Source organism: Pelobates fuscus, chromosome 2 (assembly GCF_036172605.1).
Source record: "Pelobates fuscus isolate aPelFus1 chromosome 2, aPelFus1.pri, whole genome shotgun sequence".
NCBI classification, from domain to species: Eukaryota; Metazoa; Chordata; class Amphibia; order Anura; family Pelobatidae; genus Pelobates; species Pelobates fuscus.
This window is the reverse complement of record NC_086318.1, coordinates 22818320-22835446: the sequence shown is the minus strand read 5'-3', so window position 1 is coordinate 22835446 and position 17127 is coordinate 22818320. Positions and strand designations below refer to the sequence as shown.

The 17127-nt window shown below is 42.5% G+C and overlaps 1 protein-coding gene across 1 annotated transcript in view; it reads left to right on the top strand.

The window, feature by feature from the left end:
• Positions 1-17127, top strand: part of KIF13B (kinesin family member 13B) — a 143790-nt gene that overhangs the window by 88939 nt on the left and 37724 nt on the right. The window contains exons 25-33 of the mRNA XM_063442009.1: positions 2908-3054; positions 3888-3917; positions 6180-6279; positions 6478-6604; positions 9382-9437; positions 9781-9905; positions 11085-11261; positions 12366-12458; positions 14247-14399. Of these exons, the coding sequence (XP_063298079.1) occupies positions 2908-3054; positions 3888-3917; positions 6180-6279; positions 6478-6604; positions 9382-9437; positions 9781-9905; positions 11085-11261; positions 12366-12458; positions 14247-14399 (1008 nt within the window). The remainder of the gene's footprint in view (positions 1-2907; positions 3055-3887; positions 3918-6179; positions 6280-6477; positions 6605-9381; positions 9438-9780; positions 9906-11084; positions 11262-12365; positions 12459-14246; positions 14400-17127) is intronic.

The window sequence follows — 17127 nt, the reverse complement described above, 5'->3', positions numbered from 1 at the left end:
GTACTTCATTGTCTGCACTCTCATTTCAGGGGCAGGCTCTATACTGGCCTTGTGCTTCATCAACTGCGCTCTCATTTCAGGGGCACGCTCTATACTGGCCTTGTACTTCAGTCAATGAAGTACAAGGCCAGAATAGAGCGTTCCCCTGAAATGAGAGCGCAGTCAATGAAGTACAAGGCCAGTATAGAGCGTGCCCCTGAAATGAGAGTGCAGACAATGACGCACAAGGCAAGTATAGAGCGTGCCCTTGAGATGAGAGTGCAGTTGATAAAGCACAAGGCCAGTATAGAGCGTGCCCCTGAGATGAGAGCGCAGTTGAAGTACAAGGCCAGTATAGAGCGTGCCCCTGAGATGAGAGTGCAGTCGAAGTACAAGGCCAGTATAGAGCGTGCCCCTAAAATGAGAGCGCAGTTGATGAAGTACAAGGCCAGTATAGAGCGTGCAGGATGATTTGTGTCTTTGCCTTAGTCGAAAATAGCTCGTTAATGAATAGCTTTACATTCCCATTAATTGAGGTAAATTAAGTAAGCAGTTACCTTGTTTGTTGCAGGAGCAGAGTATTAAAATCCTTCACTAAATGGCTCTCTCAGGATTTGTCTGCAAATGTCTGCGCTGGCTCTAATTGCTCCCGAGCCTCCGTAATAACCAATTTCCCTCACCTTCTAGCACCAATTACTGTCTCTGCTATTTTGTTAATTTTCCCCTAAAGTTTATAGCTAATTACCCGGTAATTCACATTAGCCTCATCTTTAGAAGAGAAGTATGGGAGCATTGCTTTCTAATTTCTTTTTAGGATTGCACTTCTGAATAAAGGAATCTCCGGTGTGCATTTTTCAGCATCCAGAAAACACCGTTTGATTTAAAGTGGACTTGTTACCTTAAAAAAAATGACATCAATCTATAGAAAAGAATACTTGTTGCTGAGTTTTAAATTTTTTTTTAAAAGCGTGCACATAATTTGAAAGATTTCAGCTATGAATGGGAAATATATTTTACGCACAGAAGGCAGGTAATATCTGATCTGCTCACCTGGTGTAAATTCGGCCAGACAGAAGTCCGATGCCTAACGTGTCTTGTCACTAGGAGGACAGCTTAGGGATATCATGCACTGTCTAAAGACCTGCAAATCCAAACCTACGTAAAGGAGCAGTGATCTATGCAACTAGGAGCTCCATAGTACGGCAATGTAATCTCTAATATTACTGGGACAAGGCACTCTCTGGTTGGAGAACATAGGGACAGGGCGCTCTATGGTAAGGGATCACTGGGACAGGGCGCTCTATGGTAAGGGATCACTGGGACAGGGCGCTCTATGGTAAGGGATCACTGGGACAGGGCGCTCTATGGTAAGGGATCACTGGGACAGGGCGCTCTATGGTAAGGGATCACTGGGACAGGGCGCTCTATGGTAAGGGATCACTGGGACAGGGCGCTCTATGGTAAGGGATCACTGGGACAGGGCGCTCTATGGTAAGGGATCACTGGGACAGGGCGCTCTATGGTAAGGGATCACTGGGACAGGGCGCTCTATGGTAAGGGATCACTGGGACAGGGCGCTCTATGGTAAGGGATCACTGGGACAGGGCGCTCTATGGTAAGGGATCACTGGGACAGGGCGCTCTATGGTAAGGGATCACTGGGACAGGGCGCTCTATGGTAAGGGATCACTGGGACAGGGCGCTCTATGGTAAGGGATCACTGGGACAGGGCGCTCTATGGTAAGGGATCACTGGGACAGGGCGCTCTATAGTAAGGGATCACTGGGACAGGGCGCTCTACGGTGAGGGGACTCTGGGGGCAAGGCCCTCTATGGTAAGGGGGGGGGACTCTGGGGGCAAGGCCCTCTATGGTAAGGGGGGGGGACTCTGGGGGCAAGGCCCTCTATGGTAAGGGGGGGGGACTCTGGGGGCAAGGCCCTCTATGGTAAGGGGGGGGGGACTCTGGGGGCAAGGCCCTCTATGGTAAGGGGGGGGGACTCTGGGGGCAAGGCCCTCTATGGTAAGGGGGGGGGACTCTGGGGGCAAGGCCCTCTATGGTAAGGGGGGGACTCTGGGGGCAAGGCCCTCTATGGTAAGGGGGGGACTCTGGGGGCAAGGCCCTCTATGGTAAGGGGGGGACTCTGGGGGCAAGGCCCTCTATGGTAAGGGGGGGGGGGGACTCTGGGGGCAAGGCCCTCTATGGTAAGGGGGGGGGACTCTGGGGGCAAGGCCCTCTATGGTAAGGGGGGGGGACTCTGGGGGCAAGGCCCTCTATGGTAAGGGGGGGGGGGACTCTGGGGGCAAGGCCCTCTATGGTAAGGGGGGGGGGGGACTCTGGGGGCAAGGCCCTCTATGGTAAGGGGGGGGGGGGACTCTGGGGGCAAGGCCCTCTATGGTAAGGGGGGGGGGACTCTGGGGGCAAGGCCCTCTATGGTAAGGGGGGGGGACTCTGGGGGCAAGGCCCTCTATGGTAAGGGGGGGACTCTGGGGGCAAGGCCCTCTATGGTAAGGGGGGGGGGGGACTCTGGGGGCAAGGCCCTCTATGGTGAGGGGGGGGGGGACTCTGGGGGCAAGGCCCTCTATGGTGAGGGGGGGGGGGACTCTGGGGGCAAGGCCCTCTATGGTATGGTGTGGGGGGGGACTCTGGGGGCAAGGCCCTGTATGGTGTGGGGGGGGGACTCTGGGGGCAAGGCCCTGTATGGTGTGGGGGGGGGACTCTGGGGGCAAGGCCCTCTATGGTATGGATGGGGGGGGGGGACTCTGGGGGCAAGGCCCTCTATGGTGAGGGGGGGGGCGATGGGACTCAAGATATATTACCTTTGTAAATGTATATTTTCTGTAATAAGTGTTTGACAGATCACTGCCGTTGACACTGTGGGACAATATGTAATGGAAAGGACGGTATTTCATCAAGTGTTCTTTTGTACAGGGTCAGTCTCGGCGTCTCCAAGTAGAAGTGAAGTCTGTTCAAGACTCTGGAACTTTGCCTCTAATAGAGGATTCCATATTATCCGTCTCCGTAGGTTGTGTGAAAATAATCCATATCAAATCAGGCAAAACACACGATGCCCATCAGGTGAGACTCGGCACGTTGAAGAAAGGTAGTTTAATGTATCTTCATTTACCCAGGACATACTTAAAAACAAGACCAATCTCAATGTATCCTTCCTGGTTACATCAAATATGTTATAAATAAATGATTTACAGTCATTAAAATAATTTAATCTGTGACGTTTCCTTTAAAATCCGTGTTTACAACAATATGGCCATCCAGAGTCCAGTGTCTAGCTAAACTAATAGAGTAGGAGCTTTGATGCCTGAGACGGGGCAGACAGGTTTAAGAAATGAGTTACCCAGGGAGATGATCAGTTTGCCCAAAGAGAAGGATCCTCTTATGGGACTGGACACTAGGACAGAGTCTGATGGAGAGGCAGGTTGTTCCATAAAATGGAGCTGACTATCAGAAATCCGGAGGTGAGGATTGGAAGCGCGCATTTGGGTACACAGGGCAGGAGAAGATCACTGGGAGATCTTAGTAAATGAGACCGGGTGTAGTATTAAATTACTGAAATAATAAATATGATGGTTGTTACGATGTTTTTAGGTAAGTGTTACTATTTTGTACTAGATACTAAAAGGTAAGAGAAGCCAGCGTAAGGATTGGGAGGGGGTGAGGTGCGAGGGCAGCTACGGGAACAGAAGATAAGTCTGGCAGCAGCATTCATTATAGAGTAAAGTGGGGCAGTATGGGAGTTGGGGACAATTACAAGAGTCTGTGTGTGAAGTGATTAGAACGTGCTGTATGGGAATATAATAATGTCGCTGGTATTCCTGTTTCTATCGAGGCTTTGTTTACATCTATTCTCAAGTTATTGCTGCATATGTTAATGTGGCTTATTTGTGTTACAGGATGAAGTGAATGACGTTGACAGCTATCAGGTAACTTTGTTTAGTTTTTTTTTTTTTAAATCTTAAAATTACTTATTTTTGTAGCAAGATTTAATGTATCGGTGTATTATGTGACATTATCACAGTGGACATCACAGGAACGTGACGCAGGAAAGTAAATAATGCTGATAAGTTTGTTATTGAACATCTGATTAAGTTCAAAATGTCAACTCCATTGCACCAAGAAAGTAGGTTTCAATGGCTAGAACAGCACTTCACCAAATTAAATCTAAGGGGATTGTCAAGTGTTTAACTAGAAATTGCTGCTCCCCAGTGCAAGAGTAAAAGAAGGGCCCCCTTGTCTCCCCCCTTCCCCCAAGCAATACACCTATGTGGGATGTGTGATTGTGTTGGTTTAAGGAGTGCGACAAGAATATGGTGAACTGTGTGTGTCTGAATTTGTCTGAGTGGCTCAGTGTTATTTGGTGCAGAGCTGTCCTACAGGGTTATTCACTAATTGAGATTGCAATGTGAATTCAAAGTGATGATCAAGTTTAAGGATAAAATGACCAAACTGGCTTAAATCTGTCCGCAATGCTTTCAGTTTGGCTACTTTGGCCTGATCAGTTTGTACTCAATGAAAGGCTGAAACATTGTCAGGTCCAACTTAAAATTAAAAAAAAAATGTTTTATCACTGAAGATGGCTTTCATCTCAACATTATAGCTCACATCTGACCCAGCATAAAACTCATCTTTTCCACAATCCTCTCCTGTCTCTGTCTGTCTGATTCTCCTGGGTATTACAACTTCCCAGCTTGCCCTGTTACAGTCTGTACTGAATACAGCAGTGCAAGGCACATCTTCCAAGCCCCTTGCAACCACCTCTGTTATTCCTGTAAGATTTAGAATTCAGTTTGGGCAGACTAGATGGGCCGAATGGTTCTTATCTGCCGTCACATTCTATGTTTCTACGTTTAAAATTCTGACCTTTGCTTATAAATCTCTACATAACACCTAGACTCCCTAATGCACAGGTATGTCCCATCCTGACCCCTACCTGCATCTATTCTCTGTTTGAACTTGCCCCTCTGAGCCTCACCTTCAAGACCTCTGTGAGGCTGCACTGTTCCCATGGAACTCCTTTTCCTGCTCCATTAGAATCTCAAGAAAAGGAAAAAAAAAATAAATCTCTTCACCACCATATGCTACGTATATTTGCTTTGTGGCAGCTACTTATTTGTTAGTCCAACTACTGTTCAGCACAGTGGATTATTTTTGCAATTTATAAGTAGTTATAATAATAATAATCTCATCCTAGCAGCCCATAGCATTCGCTGGAATGTTAATGACCTTGTAGAAACCTTTCCAGGTTCTGGTCTGGTGCCACGAGGAACCTCTGCCTCTTTTTATTGTGGTCTCTTTATATGTATGTTTTAGAGCAGCTATAATCCAGAGTATTTTATGTCTTGCAATCGGCACATCTCATTTGGCCTGGTCTCCACATTCTCCTGTGTGTGTGAGAGCAGTCTTCAAGGCCTGGCACATTACGTAACTTTAATGTGTCTGAGCGTTTTATCTGCCCTGTCAGCCGGGCCCCGGGATTTATTTAACTCTCCCCTACTCGATCTATTTCTCCCTGACAGCATCCTTCCTATAGGAACCTTGCGATATCAAGGCACACACACAGTTTTTACATGAGTCGCCTCTCATTTGTGCTGATTTACAGCAGATAGTGTGACAATAAAACACAAAGCCATTCGACATACTACTTGGGAAGAGGAATGATTTGTTCTGCATCAGTAATCCTCGTCCTCCTAGCCGTGGTCATGCGAGATTTAGAAAGGAAGTCGTGCATGATCTCGATTCTGGTCAAATAGATAATTTTTTGCTGTCACAACAAACTTTGAACAAAAATACCCCTTTCTGTGAATGACTTTTGATGACAAATACTTGTCTGTTATACCAATATGGCATCACCAAGGGTAAAACTCAGACGGAAGACCACAGATGCATCATCGGACACTCGAACCCTATGTAGCGATTTTATTTTATTTTTATTTATAGGGAAAAAAAAGTGTAAGTGTAACTTGAAATGGAATGTAGAGAGCAATATGTGACCACACTAGACGCAATGTCCAGTGGTAAAAGAAGAAAAATATATTTTTTAGTTGTACATAATGGAAATGTTTTATTTATCTGTGTTCATACAAAATCCCATCCTTCATTAATCTGAATTACTGGATATACTGTATTGTAATTGTGTATCTGGTTGTACTGTTACATTTGCTTTGCTTTTTTGTTTTTTTCACCAGGACAGAGATTTGGAGAGATTGAGGAGGAAATGGCTGAACGCTTTAACCAAACGCCAGGAATATTTAGATCAACAGTTACAAAAACTAGTCAGCAAGCCGGGTAGGAAGGCATGTGGTCCGGCCCCACAGATTTTTACCTTTGCAATGTATTCTATTGATGACACATATTTATATGTTTGTTTGTTTTTTGGTTTTTTTTGGGGCTGGCTCTGGTCTCTGGGGGAGAATCTAACAGGAATAGTGTCTGCCTGACTGAGGGGCAGCAGGAATTGAATTCAATATCCTCTTTGCTTCACAGATAAAAGTGAAGATGATGCGGACCGCGAGGCTCAGTTACTGGAAATGAGACTCACTCTGACAGAGGAGAGAAATGCTGTCATGGTGCCCTCTGCAGGGAGCGGCATACCGGGTTCTCCTGCAAACTGGTATGTCTTGTTTTTATTATGGCGATTATGGAACTACCTCCAGGGGTTTATGGTGGTATGGATGCAGGCTAGAGCTACCTCCAGGAGATCATGGTGGTATGGATGCAGGCTAGAGCTAGCTCCAGGAGATCATGGTGGTATGGATGCAGGCTAGAGCTAGCTCCAGGAGATCATGGTGGTATGGATGCAGGCTAGAGCTAGCTCCAGGAGATCATGGTGGTATGGATGCAGGCTAGAGCTACCTCCAGGAGATCATGGTGGTATGGATGCAGGCTAGAGCTAGCTCCAGGAGATCATGGTGGTATGGATGCAGGCTAGAGCTAGCTCCAGGAGATCATGGTGGTATGGATGCAGGCTAGAGCTACCTCCAGGAGATCATGGTGGTATGGATGCAGGCTAGAGCTAGCTACAGGAGATCATGGCGCCATGGATGCAGCCTAGAGCTAGCTCCAGGAAATCATGGTGGTATGGATGCAGGCTAGGACTACCTCCAGGAGATTATGGTGTTATGGATGCAGGCTAGAGCGACCTCCAGGAGATCATGGGTGGTATGGTTGCAGGCTAGGATTACCTCCAATAGATTATGGTGGTATAGATGCAGGCTAGAGCTAACGCAGGGGGTTGTGGTGTTATGGATGCAGTCTAGGACTTCCTCCAGGAGTTTTTGCTGATTATCAGTATAGATGAGCTGTTCACTGGGCCAGAAATACGAAATGACCTTTCAGATGTTTATCAATACCGAATTCTAGTGTAAAAAAAAAAATCTTTAATAACAAATGGGTTGAGTAGGTAGAAAGGCATTGAAAGAGGCACAAGACTGACCTGTAAACACTGATGTGAGAATGTCAGGATTATTCATCAACTTGTCAATTGTTTTTAATTCAGAGTGGAATTAGGCCAATTACCCAAGCTGTAAAACATATACAAAATGAAGCGCTGTCCTTAAGCTCCCATAGATCCTGGGCGGCTATAGTACACATCAGCCCCAATACATACAATGAAAGCCAAAGAAAAGAGTTACTTGCGCACGGACCCAAATTAAATAACTGGAGATTTTTTCTATCACCCCAAAGGCCATTCAAGTGTAAGCTTAGCTTCCACGTCAAGTCAAAACCTTGGGTGAGTTCTACACCTACAATTCACCCTGCTGTCTTCAGCTGAAAGATAAAATCTCTAATGAGACAGAAAATTTTAAAACATAGCTGACTGTGTGGCTATTTTGTGAAATCCTCATTGAATTTCATTTGAATTGTGCCAATTCACACATTAGTGTCTTTGATTAACTAGATCCTCCATAAGGGTCAACATTAATATTCATCCAAAACTCTTTGCAGACTTCCTGTACTGTGCCTTACGGGGCAACATATACAGCCATCGGCATTTTCCTTTAGTAGTTAAGGTTATGCTGGGGATTTTGCCAGGTTGAAGAGTCTTTGATCCTAAATTATTTTGGTCTTGGAGTTTTGACCTTGTGTCCGACAGCAATCGATTTTAAGTGTCTCTGCTCTTTAGACACCAGAAGATTATACAAGCCTTTTCCGTTAATTATGCAACTCATTCGCTTAAAAGGTACTCCCGGTCCTGCCATTTTAGATCATGGATTCCAATCCCTTTAGTCAGCAAGAGCCTTTCAGCAGTATTTTCAGGGTTTAATTAAAAAAACAAATTAAAACCGAAACCTTTGCATTAATTGCATATGAAAGCAGCGAAGAGATATGTAATGTTAGACAACTTAGTGGTAATAAAGCGGTCTGTTGCTGGTATCCTGAATCAATTAGCAGGATATCATAATTAGACAGGGGGGGGGGAAGTATTTAAAAACCAATCCCCTCGTAGCTGCTTTCTTAAGAAGATAGTGCTGGTAGGGACACACTATTTTCGAAACATTAACTTGTCCAATAATGTGATTTTTAGCTATATTTTCCTAGTAAAATGTCCAATGCTTGTTATGCAGAAAAAAAAATATTAACCCATTCAGGAACTCTATCATCTTACCTGCTTTACAATGTGTGAATACCTGAGGTCATGTAATGGACACATGTGAGAGGATTGCTTTTATGAATGTACACATATTTATCATTTCAAGAATATTATCTATGGGATTTATTTTTTCAACTCCTTTTATGGGGATGTAATTTAGGTTTTATTAGGTGTACTGGCACCCAAAAGAAGGGAAAAACAAATCTCTGGTTTTAGGAAACACTAAAAAAAATTAAATTGAATTTCATGAACTGAGGCAAAACACATCAGAGGGTCCCTTACTGCCACAGACTCAATCTGACAGACGGCCTAACCACCCATGTGGTACTAAGTTCCGAAGAGTGGAGGGAGGCACCTTTTTGTAGCCAGCAGAGCTAGTTCTTGTAGTCGTCTATTTCCAATGGTTCTGATGTAAGTGAAAATATAAGCAAATACTACATTACTGAAACCTTTTTGACAGCACTTGCCTGATTAGATCATAGTCTCACCAAACCTATTCATATATGACAGCCTGGGTAGAGATACGATCTTACAGTTTGTGTTTGTAATAAGCATGCACATTTTAAAGTTATTCAACTTTCAGAACAGTCATTTTGGTCCAGAGTGTAGAATTGAGTCTCTTCCCTTCTTAGAACCCTGGTGTGGGAATAGTCTGTGAGTGAGGGGTGTGAGAGAGAATTTTTTCTTCAGCACTGTTACCGGAAGACACTTATTTTATTATCATTTATTTTCCACCAGGATTGAACGAGATATTTGTGTATTATTTCATGTTCTTTGCTTTGTATTTTCTGTTTTAGGACTCCCGCGACTGGAATGGAGACTCACATACCCGTCATATTCCTTGATCTCAATGGTTGGTGTTACTTTATGTTCTGCATATCTTTAGTCTATTGGTGTATAGAATACTCAATTGAGTCCAGCTAGACATTTGGTATGGAGGTTCAGCGTTTGGGCCTTGCTTTATTTAAATGTATGAATACATAGCTCTGTACTGTTCTGGCCCTGGATGGCAGATAAAATGTATTAAAGTTTTAAAAATCTACATAAAACCTTCTGGAATATATATATATTTTTTTTAAATACTGCAGATATGTTTTCACTTCCCTTTCCTCACTATTTGATAATATAGCTGTATGCCTATTTTATTATGTTTCCCTGGGTTCCTCTGTTAGATCCATTGTTGTTTTTAATTTTAGTGGATGACTACAGTTCCCAAGATAACCTTGATGAACCCGAGCCTGCCGGATGGGATGCTACACTCACAGGAGAAGATGAAGATGAATTCTTTGACCTTCAGATCGTGAAGCACCACGATAGTGAGGTTTGTATATGTAGGGTGCTCAAAGCTCTATTGGATGGCCACCACAAAGAACAGATCTCTAAATCTTTGTCTATCAGAAACATAGAATGTGACGGCAGATAAGAACCATTCGGCCCATCTAGTCTGTCCAGATAGACCAAACTATAACTAGAAAGGCAGAGGAAAGGGACTTAGAGAGCATGTTACCGGCAGATACAGTTGGCCAGGCTGAACACATGAGCGCACACTTCAAGAGACAAGCCAGAGGTCAGGAAAACAAGAGGTACACAAATCTATAAACCAGCTAAGGTCAGGTATAACAGAGGTACACATAGTCAATGGAAGTTGGGCCAGGATATCAAGAAACACTGTAATATATAATGTTCTATCAGAATCTAGAAGGAAACCACACCAGGGCAAGGTACTGTCCACTAAGGGCATATAAATGGAGATTAGTAAAGCCCTATTGGTGAGCGTCATAATTGCAACTCCAGATTGTGTGAGAATGTATATCGAATTTACACATGTTTTAGAGGCATCATATAATGATGCGGTGGAGCAAGGATCGGTGACAACATTTATGCCAAACTGGGGAAATGTGGAAAGATGACGTGATAGAAAGATTATATTGCAATGTGTTTGCAAAATTAAGAAATGTGTCCGTACTCTAAACTTGAGTATACTTGTCTCCTTAACTCAAGATTAAAGGTTGGCACAATAAGGTTGTATGAATAAATGCCCTTTCTCTATCTTACTACACTGTCCATGATGGGAGTCATTAACTTGGGAGCATGGTCATCTTATTGAAGCTGATTTGATGCATTAACCTGTAACGGAAAATAATCATTTGGATTTTTAGGGTGGAAGAAATGCCAGTAATCTTAAGAAAGTATTGTTTTTTTTTTTAAAAAGGAATACCTGGAATAGATTTCCTTTGGAAGTAGTAAAGTCTCACCGCAATCTAGAAAGTGTATTAGATAATTGAATGACCTTTCAGTAGAACTAGTAGATAATTGTACAGTAAAAGGAATTTAAGTTTTCTATCCTGAAAATATATCAGAAAACTTAATTAGGTAACACCACCTGTTTCTACATCTGAGCAGTTTTTGTTCACTTGACTAAAGCAAGCATTGCATTCCTATGAACAACTCAGACCAGTGATAGTCATTAGACCCATTATGTGCCTTCGGCCATTTGCAGGTTAAGGTTGAAGCCTCCTGGGATTGCACTGTGCATAACTGCCCTCAGCTCAGTAAAGGCTCCTCGGCCGACGAGCGCGTCTTCTTGATCGTGAGAGTGACCGTGCAGCTCAGCCATCCTGCCGAGATGCAACTGGTTCTTCGCAAGCGTATCTGTGTCAATGTCTACAACCGACAGGTAAGTGACCCCTCCTTTATAAGGTCAAAATATCGCCACTCTGTCCTATTACTTCATAACCTCCACATTTTGCGTCAGCTGGACTGAGTTTTTCCCCCTAGTTTTAACCAAAAATTAACCAGATTTTAGTAGCTGCAATTAGATTCATATATAGCACTGACATATTCTGAAGTGCTGTACAATGGGTAAAAGAAGGCAAACATACAATCCAGACAAAAAACTTTGACAGACGGGAACAATGGGTAAAGTAGGCCCTGGCCAAATGATCCTGCATCTAAAAGGTTAACATGTATTTATTTTCATTATATATATATATTTATTTATTTTAATTTTATTTATTTTTTGGAAAAGTTTCCGTTCACCATCCTATATGTTTTTTGACCCCTTTGCTGTCTGTTCTTTTAGTATGTCATTGACAAGTTTGGAAAGGTTTAAACTATTGCCAGGGAGGTTTTTGTATCCTTCATGCACAGGGAAACTGACAATTCATTTCAACTGTTAATTAGTATTATGCCTTTCAAGTGATTTAGAAAGCAGGCTTTCATTGACATCACTTAATTATGTATCTGGGAGCAGGAAACAACAAAAATACAGGGTGCGTTTTGTTGTTTCCTGCTCCCAGATTTATTGAAGGGTTTGAGGGTTGCCCTTCCCTTCAGGTGTGCAGCTCCTTTCACCTCTGTGATCAGTACTGTAGCGCTGTTCCACCCCAAATTCTATTTCTCTTTGTTATACTTAATTATGTTTGTTTGTTTTTTTGCCTTTTCTGTGTGGGTTTTGCTTTTTTTTTATTATTATTTTTTTGTTTTTTTTGTTAAAGTGTTTGCGTATAATGTCAATATTAGTCTTATTTGTAGTTTGGGGATTTTAATTCCTGCACATGTTGACATGTGGGACTGCACCCAGGTGCTTTATTTTGCACATTGCAGTTTTTAGATTATAAAAAATCTAGACGTTTAATTTAGCAATAACTTTGCCGGCTTTCAGAAACCTGCATTTAGCGCAATATAAAGTATTCCCACAATATATATTTGTCTTGGTCAAGTCAGTGTACAATGATTACTGCGTGGTGTAAGTGCTATATGTTCTCTCTCTCTCTGTTAGGGTTTTGCACAAAATTTTCTCAGGCGAATGTCTCACCGGAGTAATATTACGAATTGTGGTGTTACGGTCGAAGTAGTTTCCAATGTTCCGGAGGTGAGTTCTTTGCACAAAGTCACGCTCACATGTGTACACACATTTTACCTATCCCTCTTTGTGGTCAACCTGTGTGCCCAAATGATGTGGGCGAAACTTTCCAGAAAAAACATTGTTTTACTGTCGTCCTGTTAAAAAATTAGAAATGTGCCTAATCAAGAGTATCCTTATTGAAACACAGAAAATGTTTGTGTCAGGGAGGATCTGAGAGGTTTTCAAATAAATTGGGGTTAAAACACATTCTTACATTCATCGGTCGCACTGAAACGTTCTGTAAAGGCTCTTGATATACACAAAAATATATATATTCACCCCTTGTATGTGTTTATCCAGACATCCGTTCTTTACACTGGATTTGTAGCCAGGATCGCTTGTTACTTTTTCATAAACAACACATTTGAGAATAAGAACAAAAATTGGCAGAACCCAAAGATACTGGTTAGTTGGTTACAAGATGCGACTGTCTTTAGCGGTGATGTGAAAATATCAGACTCATAAATAACTGAGAAATTAAATAGAATCCTCGCATATATTTATTCAAACTAGAAACTTTCATCATCTGCATGGTGTCCCCCATGTCAGCACCAAGATATTGGGGCAATAATGCCCAAGGTGACACGTCATTCACAAGATTCCATCTACCGGTATTTTATTTCCCAACAATGTGTTTAGCTAAGAAACAATAGGTTGTTTGTTTGTTTTTTGTTTTTTTACTTTTTTCTTTTTTTTTTTTTTTTACGTGTGGGGGAAAAAAAGTTAAACCATTACCACGTGCTTGTGTAATAATATAGCCATAATTGTGATTTTAAGATGTTTCAGGGGACCTTAATTCTGTCTCTGGGGCTCTCAGTCCTTTCCTCCTGCTGTATTTTGGAAAGGTTATCCTGTCAGTAGTGAAGACCTCTTGTTTCATATTTCTGCTATTGCACAGAATATAAATTGTCATTGATCCGCTTCAGTCGATACGTTCTAAGCTTTATGAAACATTTTTACTGCTGCAGAGGTTGGGTCTTCAACTGAGAATAGTCATTTAAAGTGACCCTTACATCTATTTTTATTAAGTTTATTAGTACACCACTTTTTAAAAAAAATGTTCTGGTATATTTGTATAAAGATAAATAAACCATAAGAAACCACTAGTGAGGATCATGCATCTTTTGCTAAGGTTGCTGGGGGTAATGCGATGTTTCCACTATGCTTCACTTTAGAAATGGGTTGTAAAATGAAAATTCGATCTGAATAAATTGTAGTAAGGTGGAGCAATATGAAAACCAATCCAAGCCTGTTTTTTATAGCCAAGTTTATTGAAAAATCGATCAACTAGACTTATCGCACCAGGTGTACCAGAGATGATACATTTCAATAAGACAAGCACACATTTAGAGCTTTTCTGCCAATTACACGTATTTTCCCACATCTGTTTCACTCTCACATCTTTCCTAATGCTGCAGAATGACTCGTAGTCTCGAGCCCCAGTGCGTTGTAGTCCCTTTAAAGATCTCCACTCATTCTACAAGCACAGCGTCTGCAAGACTTTACTGGACTCCTAGAGTCTAGATTGGAACCAGCGGTTCCATTTGTGGGATAGAATGGAATGTTGGCAACAGAACATTTTGACCATTTATCAAACACCACACAGGATTTAGACAAGTAGCAGTGGGTGGTCAGTTTAACTAAGCTTCGGCAAGTGAAAATTTATCATCAGCATTAAACAATAATATATTTTAATATGACCGTATCCCTTTAATCTATTTTAAAGACTTTTTTTTTTTTTTTTCCCTCGGCTAGGAATCCCACGGTGCTGAAGACAGAGAGGCTTTGGCAAGAATGGCAGCGAATGTGGAGAATGCTGGCTCTGCCGACTCTGAGGCTTATCTGGAGAAATATCTGCGTAGTGTCTTAGCCGTGGAGAACATTCTTACATTGGATCGCCTACGCCAGGTGGGTCTGTCATTTCTCTATGCTTGATTCTTCCACAGTGTTGCACAAATAGACTCCTGTGTGAATATATTACCTGTTGGGGACGAATGACTTGCAGGTTTCCGTGATTGTGGTATCAATGAGTTTGTGGTTAGTAAAGGAATATACGACCGTGCCAATACAAGAGAGAAATCACTGTTTAGTAGATATATCCCTAGTGAATACTTGCATGCATTTTTCATACATTCATTACGGGTATATCTCAAAAGAGCTTGCAAAAGCCCTCCGCTTTATCCATGAAAGACTTTCAGTCAGTAAACGGGGAAATGACTCACTGAGAACACTCTGAAGCGCTCTCTCTGTGCGCTCACGCCTGCTTATTTTTTTTTTAATTTGACAATTTTTATTTTTACAGTATAGAGTAAGCAGGGGTGTGGTACAGAAGAGAAGAGGGGGGGGGGGGTTCAATAATTTGCATAAGGTAATGTAATCAGTGGGGTGCATGAATTACTTTGGCTTGGAGTCGGCATAACATATGCCTGGTTTCACAGATAGCATGGTGCATAACATATCGTATCGTGTGGTAACCATAACTCGGATTACACATTGTCACAAGGCAAAATCGTGGGGAATTGGATACAGAAAGGAAGGGATTGGTACAGAGATCAGTATGAGATGGGTAATGTGAAGCAACGTTAAGCATCAATTTCTGTTTTCAGGGATTCAACATGTCACACATTTAACTGGGCAGGTGAAACAGTACACTTCGAGACATATGAGGACACATAAAAACGTATAAGAATCGTGGTAGGGCTCGGTATCTTGGGCCCTGGGAGAGGTGCTGTTGGGGGCTCCCCTACAGGTGGAGTAGTTGGTGGGCGTGGTGCTATGAAGAGAGGCGGAAGGTAGGCCTGTTTTCATCAGGCATGTATGGTAGGTAGAGTCGAGGGGAACATGTAGGCTTGGGTATCTCAGCGAATTTGCGCCTGAGGGTCCTCCGTGAGTGCGTTGTGTAAGCATACTATTATGGCAGTATGGGGTGCCTACTTTTGAGGGGATGTGCGGGCAGTGCCAGTTTGGCTGGCTTACTGGTTTGGTGCGGGCCTTGGTTTGTTAATGTCCCCTTGATTCCATGCTTCAACCCAGTAGGGTCTACCCCGTTGCGTTCTTCTCGCCAGGAGTTTGTATGTTTTGGTATATTCAATTGCTGTTATGCATTGGTGGAGTGTGGGGGGCGGTTTGTTTCCATCGCCTGCTGATGGTAGCAAGGGCTGCTATGACAATGTGATATATTAGGTATCTTATGTGCATGTGTGGTGCCTGTGGAAGTAGTAGGAGCAAAAGTGTTTCTGGCGTGCTTGGTAGGCGTACTCACGCCTGCTTATAAAGAAATCTGGCCTGATCTGAGGAGTAGGAATGCGGGGGAAGCAGGTGTTCTCAAATTAAGTGTGCCTGCCACTTTAACTAGCTCAGAGGAGCCAACGAAAGCAGAACGCAAACCAATAGACAGGCAGGGGGAGTGTCTCATTGTTTAATTATAAAAGTGCCTTTTAAATGTTATTTACCTCCCCTATAAAGCACTCCAGCGATCACCCAGTGTTCCTTCCCTCGTTTCCATAATGTGGCTTTGACTAAAGGTTGATATGGTGGTGGTGTTTTTTTGTTTTATTTATTTTTCCCCAAAGATGATTTATACTAAACCTTAAAAGTATCTTTTTGCCTCTTTAACCCCTTAAGGACCAAACTTCTGGAATAAAAGGGAATCATGACATGTCAGGCATGTCATGTGTCCTTAAGGGGTTAATAGAACCCAGTAATTTATACTTTGAGCACAATTGACACGTGCCATTGTATACTTGGAGTTGGTCAAGGTGGATTAGACAGATATATTGCATATTATTATTTTTGTCCTCTCACAGCTATTTGGCATTTTATTGTCGGAGCTAATCACAGCTCCGTATATATCTGCTATTTTGCTGCGGAATTTCTTTGAGCCTTAGAGTGTGTGTTACATTGTGTACATAGAGCTACTCACAGCTGATTGTGTATGTTACATTGTGTACATAGAGCTACTCACAGCTGATTGTGTACATAGAGCTACTCACAGCTGATTGTGTACATAGAGCTACTCACAGCTGATTGTGTACATAGAGCTACTCACAGCTGATTGTGTACATAGAGCTACTCACAGCTGATTGTGTATGTTACATTGTGTACATAGAGCTACTCACGGCTGATTGTGTACATAGAGCTACTCACGGCTGATTGTGTATGTTACATTGTGTACATAGAGCTACTCACAGCTGATTGTGTATGTTACATTGTGTACCTAGAGCTACTCACAGCTGATTGTGTATGTTACATTGTGTACATAGAGCTACTCACGGCTGATTGTGTATGTTACATTGTGTACATAGAGCTACTCACAACTGATTGTGTATGTTACATTGTGTACGTAGAGCTACTCACAGCTGATTGTGTATGTTACATTGTGTACGTAGAGCTACTCACAGCTGATTGTGTATGTTACATTGTGTACATAGAGCTACTCACAGCTGATTGTGTATGTTACATTGTGTACATAGAGATACTCACGGCTGATTGTGTACATAGAGCTACTCACGGCTGATTGTGTACATAGAGCTACTCACGGCTGATTGTGTACATAGAGCTACTCACGGCTGATTGTGTACATAGAGCTACTCACGGCTGATTGTGTATGTTACATTGTGTACATAGAGCTACTCAC